Source organism: Dendropsophus ebraccatus, chromosome 10 (genome assembly GCF_027789765.1).
Source record: "Dendropsophus ebraccatus isolate aDenEbr1 chromosome 10, aDenEbr1.pat, whole genome shotgun sequence".
In the NCBI taxonomy this organism is placed as follows: domain Eukaryota; kingdom Metazoa; phylum Chordata; class Amphibia; order Anura; family Hylidae; genus Dendropsophus; species Dendropsophus ebraccatus.
In genome coordinates, this window is record NC_091463.1 from 82,251,487 (window position 1) to 82,259,747 (window position 8,261).

An 8,261-nucleotide genomic window follows, 5' to 3' on the forward strand; every position below is an offset into this window, starting at 1 on the left:
GCGAGTCTCAAAACACAGGATAGCCAGATATCTAAAGCCTGTTCCCATGGGGTGCCTCCATGATAGGGAGAGCACCACACCACCCTGATAAATAACCCCTTAAGTCCCACTCGGTTGCGAGTATTGGAACATAAATAGGGAAACACCAGGGTGGCCCCTTTTTTCAATATCTAATTCAAGGTGCGAGTATTGTGATCATGACAAGGGCTTGCCAAGGCAGGCTTCCATCCACAGACAGCCGTTTTGGGGTATTAGCCCCTCGTCAGTGTGGAGTAGGATTCTGGCTAGTTGGGGCAATGACAAATCAACCAACAAAACACAGTAATCACTGAACCCAAGGAGAACAGTGAAAAAACTCCAATGAAGTACTCAATCAAGAGTCTCCACTGATGCCCCCAAAAATTTAAATATGCAAAACAAGAGTCCGTGGAGCCTTGATTGCGAGTCTCAAAACACAGGATAGCCAGATATCTCTAGCCTGTTGACACGGGGTGCCTCCTTGATGGGAAGAGCACCACACCACCCTGATAAATAGCCCCTTAAGTCCCACCCGGTTGCGAGTATTGGAACATAAATAGGGAAACACCAGGGTGGCCCCTTTTTTCAATACCTAATTCAAGGTGCGAGTATTGCGATCATGACAAGGGCTTGCCAAGGCAGGCTTCCATCCACAGACAGCCGTTTTGGGGTATTTGCCCCTTGTCAGCGTGGAGCAGGATTCTGGCTAGTTGGGGCAATGACAAATCAATCAACAAAACACACCAATCACTGAACTCAGTTCGCAACCAAAGCTCCACGGACTCTTGTTCAAAGATTACAGTGCTCAGGACATACGTGGGCACATAAATGCACATAAATGCAACAATCTCTGTTCAGGGAGAGAGGGGTTACAGGTGTGAAGAGATTACCTCCACAGTCCTGTCCCCTGATGCAAGCCCCAGCCTGACGTTTATCTGCTATTATTTGGAAGGTGAGGGAGACTTCCTGGCTCAGAGAACAGTGCTGTAGACTCTGCTATGCAGACCATGCCCCTTCCCGACTTTCCCTCCCACCCAGTACAGGGAGCTCTTAAACCAAAGCAATGCTCTTATGCGCAATTTAATAGTTCAGGCGATTACACATGCGGCGATACCAAACATGTTTGTTTATTTATTTATAAAATGGGAAAAGGGGGGTGATTCAAACTTTTATTAGGGGAGGGGATTGTTTTTATTAATAAAACCCCTTTTTTTTACCGTATACATTAACTTTTTGTCCCCCTGGGGGACTTTCAGTATTGCTGCAGTGATCTCCCATAGAGATCACTGCAGTATACTTAATAGAGCAATGATCGATCAGATCATTGCTGTATTACTCTGGTCTGCAGCAGACCAGATAGAAGGATTGCTGAGCTGGGATCAGCATCAGTGTGATGCTGAGTCCCGGCTCAGTAAGAGGAAGGGATCTCCCCTCCGCGATTGCACCGTACAGAGTGATGCGATGTCCAATGTCCCGATTATAAAATGTTCTTCCCATGTAATATCTTTTATTAATTGTATTATATGCTTTGAGTCTTTTAGATATGGCGGTAGATTCTTGACACAACCTTGCAGGAACCTGTCCACATACCCTGACAGGTGAGTACGTTTATGTTCCCCTAAAAAAATTTTTTATATACTAATGGAGTTCTTATTCAATCTTTCATATGTTTGGCGATCGTTAAGGAGGCACATAGATTCCTTATTTAGGTGTTGTTCCACTATGTCATTATTGGTTTGTAGTGTTTAAACTTATTTTTTATTATTAATTTGTCTTATTTCTTAGTTTTTTTCAAACAAAAACATTAAATACTGAATATTAAGGAGTTAGTGGGTGATGTCTTTGCAGGCATGTTTGACAACTCAGGACCTAATGGTAAAACATAATTTTGTGTAACTTAAAATTTTTAATGGATTTCTAAAAAATGTTTCCTAAGTAAATTTTTTGTAACTAAAACTTAACATGAGGAAACGACAGCCAAGAAATGAGACGGTGGTCACTTGAGTTTCTGCTACTGGGCTTCTCGCTATTGAAAGAGACCGGATTCTGCCTTTTCATTATTATATCCATTATTTATCTTGTCACCGTAACCGCCAATATGTTCATTGTCATCATTGTAAGAACGGAGCGGAGTCTACACAAACCCATGTACTTTTTTATCAGTGGACTCTCGTTCCTGGAGATCTGGTATCCGTCTGTAACTGTTCCCAGACTCATTTGGTCTCTTAAAACCAGAGAACAATCCATTTCTCCAGCCGGCTGTATGGTGCAGTTTTATTTCCACTTTTCTCTCGGTGCCACAGAAATGTTTCTGCTGACTGTAATGGCCTATGACCGGTACGTGGCCATCTGTAACCCCCTGCGCTATCTCTACGTCATGAGTACCAGGGTCTGCACTATACTTATAACCGGGTCCTGGGTTATCGGCTTTGCCTCAATTCTTGCCCCGTGTCTACAGATCTTAAGCCTATCATTTTGTGGCGAAAACCAAATTGACCATTACTATTGTGATCTCGGCCCCTTACTCAAGCTCTCTTGCTCCGACACGTCAAGTGTCGAAAAGCTATGTTTTTGCCTTACGTTGTTTATAATTATAGGTTGTTTTATATTAATTATTTTGTCCTATATATGTATAATCCGAACCATGATGATGCTCCCCACAGCACAAGGGAGGAGGAAAGCCTTCTCCACCTTTGCCTCACACCTCATTGTTGTATTACTGTTTTACGGATCCATCATCTTCATTTTTGTCCGTCCCACTACCGGTGGTCTCTTACACTTAAATAAAATGGTTTCCATAGTCCCTTCCATAGTGACTCCTCTACTGAATCCTGTCATTTATACTCTGCGGAATCAGGAAGTGATAGCGGCCATGAAGAAGACTGCTGTGAAAATTGTGATATCACAATTGTGATAGCAGCTTTGTGGTATACATGATATATTGCACAGTATGCAAGGTCATGTATGTAGGATGCACAACCAGGCGACTCCGCACATGCAAAATTGAGCATATATATGATGCTGACCACAGTACTACTAGGAACTTATTAGGTGCGTCCAGAAATTTTGTTGAGAACAACGGGGGAAAAATGGATTCCATGCGATTCGATGCTATAGAGAAGGTCCCTCTGTTACCTAGAGGTGGTGACAGGAGAAGCAGGCTGCAAGAGAGAGAAGCCTTCTGGATTTTCCAGCTTGAAACTTGTTTCCCCAATGGTCTAAATCAACGTCAGGAGCTGCTATTACATTATTAAATTTATGTGCAGAAAACCTCCTACGATCTAATATGCATAGTATGCTAAATGTTAATATGAAGAGTGAGTAATATGCAATACAGCCCAATGTGAATAGTGTTAATAAGGGTACTTTTGTCTTGTTTAGTTTATCCCAGTAGCATTGTTTTTAATTGTTCATGTTGGTTCTAATTCACTTTACCCATAAACATGTGTAACAAATTAAGCTCTGACATCAGGAAGAGGTGGAGTTTATGGTTTAAAAGCAAGCTCCATATGGAAACTCAATTGTCATGATTAAGGATGCGATAGCATCGGAAATGCGTTGACATCTATGTGTGAATACTGCTGATGTATCTGTGGTCTTATGGGTCCAAATAAATAAACCTTATTCCCCTGCAACACGCTGGTCCTGTGTATCGTATTGGAGTAACAAAGTCATACCTCACAACTTTTGGTGGGAGGAAAGAGGGACAGTCACGGCAATGCACCACGTGCCCTATAGCCACACCCTCCTTATAACTACGCCCCATAGCCACACCCTCATATCTACGTCACCTATTACCATTATATAAAAAACAAATATTATCACCACATAGTGACTTATACCCCCATACCATTACTACATAACATCCACTATACAAAGACCAATGTCTCAACTACACTGACACATAAGGAGGTAGATACAAATGATGCACAAGCTCTTTACACCATACACTTAACACTATATACGTGATTACAGTACAGCTACATTCAGTGACTCACAGGGGGCGTCTTCTCTGATTGGAATTGCTCACTTTTTCTTTTCTTCTCCATCTCGTACAGTCCATCAAGAAAACCACTCCTGGCAATACCTCGGCCCTGAAGAATCTGCCAGACAAATACTTAAGGTTTTTTGCTTTTGCACCATCCTCACCATCTATACAAAGCCCCCTTCTATATTGCTCCACACTGTAACAGTGCTCACTCTATGCCACCCTGTAGTGTTTAGGCCTGCTGTGGACCCTCAAATAGTACTTAGGCCCCTCTGTTTCCTTATATAGTAGATACATCACCTCTGTGTCCTCATATAGTAGATAAGCCACCTCTGTGCCCTCATATAGTAGTAAGACCCCTCTGTTCAATCATATAGTGAATAAGCCACCTCTGTGCCCTCTTATAGTAGATAAGCCATGGAGCAGATAAGCCATGAAGCAGTATGCAGCTGTCAGGACATGCTGGGGGTTATAGTTAAGCAGTATGCAGCTGTCAGGACATGCTGGGGGTTGTAGTTAAGCAGTATGCAGCTGTCAGGACATGCTGGGTGTTGTAGTTGAGCAGTATGCAGCTGTCAGGACATGCTGGGGGTGATAGCTGTGGAGCAGTATGTAGCTGTCAGGACATGCTGCGGGTTGTAGTTGTGGAGTAGTATGCAGCTGTCAGGACATGCTGGGGATTGTAGTTGTGGAGCAGTATGCAGCTGTCAGGAGATGATGGGGGTTGTAGCTGTGGAGCAGTATGCAGCTGTTAGGACATGCTGGGGGTTGTAGTTGTGGAGCAGTATGCAGCTGTCAGGACATGCTGCGGGTTGTAGTTGTGGAGTAGTATGCAGCTGTCAGGACATGCTGGGGGTTGTAGTTGTGCAGCAGTATGCAGCTGTCAGGACATGCTGGGGGTTGTAGTTGTGAAGCAGTATGCAGCTGTCAGGACATGCTGGGGGTTGTAGTTGAGCAGTATGCAGCTGTCAGGACATGCTGAAGGTTGTAGTTGAGCAGTATGCAGCTGTCAGGACATGCTGGGGGTTGTAGCTGTGGAGCAGTATGCAGCTGTCGGGACATGCTGGGGGTTTTAGTTGTGGAGCAGCATGCAGCTGTCAGGAAATGCTGCGGGTTGTAGTCGTGGAGTAGTATGCAGCTGTCAGGACATGCTGGGGGTTGTAGTTGTGGAGCAGTATGCAGCTGTCAGGACATGCTGGGGGTTGTAGTTGTGGAGCAGTATGCAGCTGTCAGGACATGCTGGGGGTTTTAGTTGAGCAGTATGCAGCTTTCAGGACATGCTGAAGGTTGTAGCCGTGGAGCAGTATGCAGCTGTCAGGACATGCTGGGGGTTGTAGTTGTGGAGCAGTATGCAGCTGTCAGGAGATGATGGGGGTTGTAGCTGTGGAGTAGTATGCAGCTGTCAGGACATGCTGGGGGTTGTAGCTGTGGAGCAGTATGCAGCTGCCAGCACATGCTGAGGGGTTGTAGCTGTGGAGCAGTATGCAGCTGTCAGGACATGATGGTGGTTGTAGTTGTGGAGCAGTATGCAGCTGTCAGGACATGATGGTGGTTGTAGTTGTGGAGCAGTATGCAGCTTTTAGGGCACCCTGGGGGTTGTAGTTGTGGAGAAGTATACAGCTGTCAGGACATGCTGGGGATTGTAGCTGAGCAGTATGCAGCTGTCAGGACATGCTGGGGGTTGTAGCTGTGGAGCAGTATGCAGATGCCATTGTCCCCTGGTAGTAAGCCCCCCTTCAGGTAGCCATTGCCCCCTTGTAGTAATCCCCCCCTCGGGTAGCCATTGCTCCTGGTAGTAAGCCCCTCCTCAGGTAGCCATTGCCCCCTGGTAGTAAGCCCCTCTTCAGGTAGCCATTGCCCCCTGGTAGGCAGTACTCTTCTCTTCCATGTAGACAATGCCCCCTGTACAGTAAAAAACACATGGGGGGCTGTCCCGGGACGGCAGGATATGACCCCAAAATCGGGACTGTCCCGCCAGATCCAGGACAGTTGGGAGGTATGACAAAGTAACTACACTGAATAAAAATGTTTGCCCTTGGCTATATAGAATGTGCAATGTCTATTCTGGTGCTTCTGTAGTTCAACATAGTCCAATCGGAACACCACTTGGAAGGAACAAAACTTGTTGTGAGGTGGGTTCAAGAAGCCCCAAAGGCTAGTTTCCATGGTCTGCACCAGTTTATGTGAGGCTGCACTACTGGTTTTGATCTTGGTTCCCCCAAGGCTCTCCCTTTTGTTGTATTACTAAGGATTGAAACAAAAGCTAAAATGAGCGGGGAGAGAGGTGTACAGCTGAGTTTGCATTACAAGGATATGTTTACATGTACTGTGACGCTGCTTATTTACAGGGGCAGATTAACTTTACCATAGGCCCTGGGCTGTTACCCAGCTTGGGCCCCCCACCCCACTGTAAATTTGACAGCATTAGCGTAGTGTCCATAATACAGGATAGATAATGTCATGATGCCCTGATTTGTTCAAAATTGCAGTAAAAAAGCAGCGATTTTTTGCAAATCATGACAGAACTGTAGCCAGGAGGCAGTACACCCAATAAAGTGTAAGTCTTTTTGGGTGGCCATGGGCCGAAAAGGACCTAAAATAATCCGCTACTGCTGGGCCCCCAGGAGCACAGGACCCCGGGCTACCGCCCGAAAAGGACCTATTGTATTTCACGCTACTCTCTCAGCATTTCCGCAGCGGATTTTCATGGGAATGTACTCGGCATTGCCCCTCCCCCCTACCAACCACTCCTTAAATAACCAAGACACAGGACAAATAATTTTAACTTGCGGAATAGCTAGCCATGGTGTTTATTACTTAAAATAAACTCCATTTCTCATAAATATAGTACATAGGCTAAGGTTCTGTCGGGAAGGTAACCCTGTAAGACCCTGCCTAGCATAGATGAAAACCGCTGGGTCAGGCGTCCCTTAGCCAGACAGAGGAGGCCCCTACACTGGAAAACCGTCATCAGGCTGTCAAGATAAGTTACAGTCAGGTATTGGTGTTAGGGGAATGCAGGATTGTCGTCTGGTGAGGTAGAACGAATCAAAACGTGCATAGAGAGGAGGACATATAGTCTAAACAAATTATTTTGGATAGACAGTTAATCAGGGTTGTTCCACTTACAACGTGTTTCCCCTATGTGGTGTGCATAGGTTCATCAGGGAATATTGTGGAGATGGTATGTATATTGTGCTCAAATGAAGGTCTGTGGTATCTCTAATGAGATGCTGTATGGATGCTGAGAACAAAGATGGCGGTCATTGCGGGCTGTGTCACACACTGCTAGATAATAAAATTAAAGGTCTTGTAGAAGCACCACTATGGTAGGAAGCGTCGCTCTTACTTGATAATCAAGTTAGGTGGTCAGCACTGTAGGTACATGGTGATGAATGGTTATGAGTGAAAATTGCACGTTCCTTTAATCAGCGCACAGGTGATGATGTCCAGGGAAGTGTTGATTATAGGTATATGGGCAGCTGGATGGGGGTAGGTGTCCCCTGTCCAAATAGGAGTGGAGGAGTCCAGTGGAGAATGATGCTCAGAGATGAGCCATCCTCTTGGGGCGTAGAAAGGAGTAGAAACATTTTAATAGGGTGCAAAAATCACACAACACCCTTTGTGCGCTGTTTTTTTTTTTGCAAAATAATGAATACCGAATGGAGTGCTCTTTGTCCTTGGGTTCTTGGTGTTCTATCAAACTCATCTGGTCCAAATTGAACTTTTTGGCAGAGTTTGCGAAACCAGTGCGACATATCGAAAGTTTTCAAATGACAATAATGCTTTTTATGTGTCTTTTTTTGGATACTTGTATATTGGTGTGTGTGAAATGCATGGGCTGTCATACTTAGCTAATAATAAGTGGACTGGGAAAGTCAGGGCGGAGAAGTCTTTAAAGTGTCCCTGTCGTTATGACTTTCAAAATCTAAATCAACAGTAGATAGGATATAAAGCAAGTCTGCAATTTACATTCATTATTTTTTTTATTGCTATCATGCAGTAAAACAAAGCTGTACTTACCAGAAATCCAGGTCCAGTCTCCTGAAGGCAGATTTTCTGACTTGTGCTGGTTGAAACAAAAACAGACTAAACATAGGAATTCTGGCCAGTACAGAGAGTCCCGGCTCAATGTGTCCATCAGTCACATGACTGCATTCTCTCTGTGAGCGCTCAGATGGTCTGGAATACACAGGACTTCCTGTTTTCTGACAGTTTCCTGTTTTTTGAGGAAAAAACAGTCCGAAAACAGGAA

The 8,261-nt window shown here is 44.7% G+C and overlaps 1 protein-coding gene across 1 annotated transcript; it reads left to right on the plus strand.

Moving 5' to 3' along the window:
* Positions 1-2,002: 2,002 nt before the first annotated feature.
* Positions 2,003-2,932, plus strand: LOC138766452 (olfactory receptor 6B1-like). Its single transcript, XM_069944044.1, has one exon. It carries the CDS (start codon positions 2,003-2,005, stop codon positions 2,930-2,932), a length of 930 nt encoding a protein of 309 aa, XP_069800145.1.
* The last annotated feature ends 5,329 nt before the right edge of the window (positions 2,933-8,261 follow it).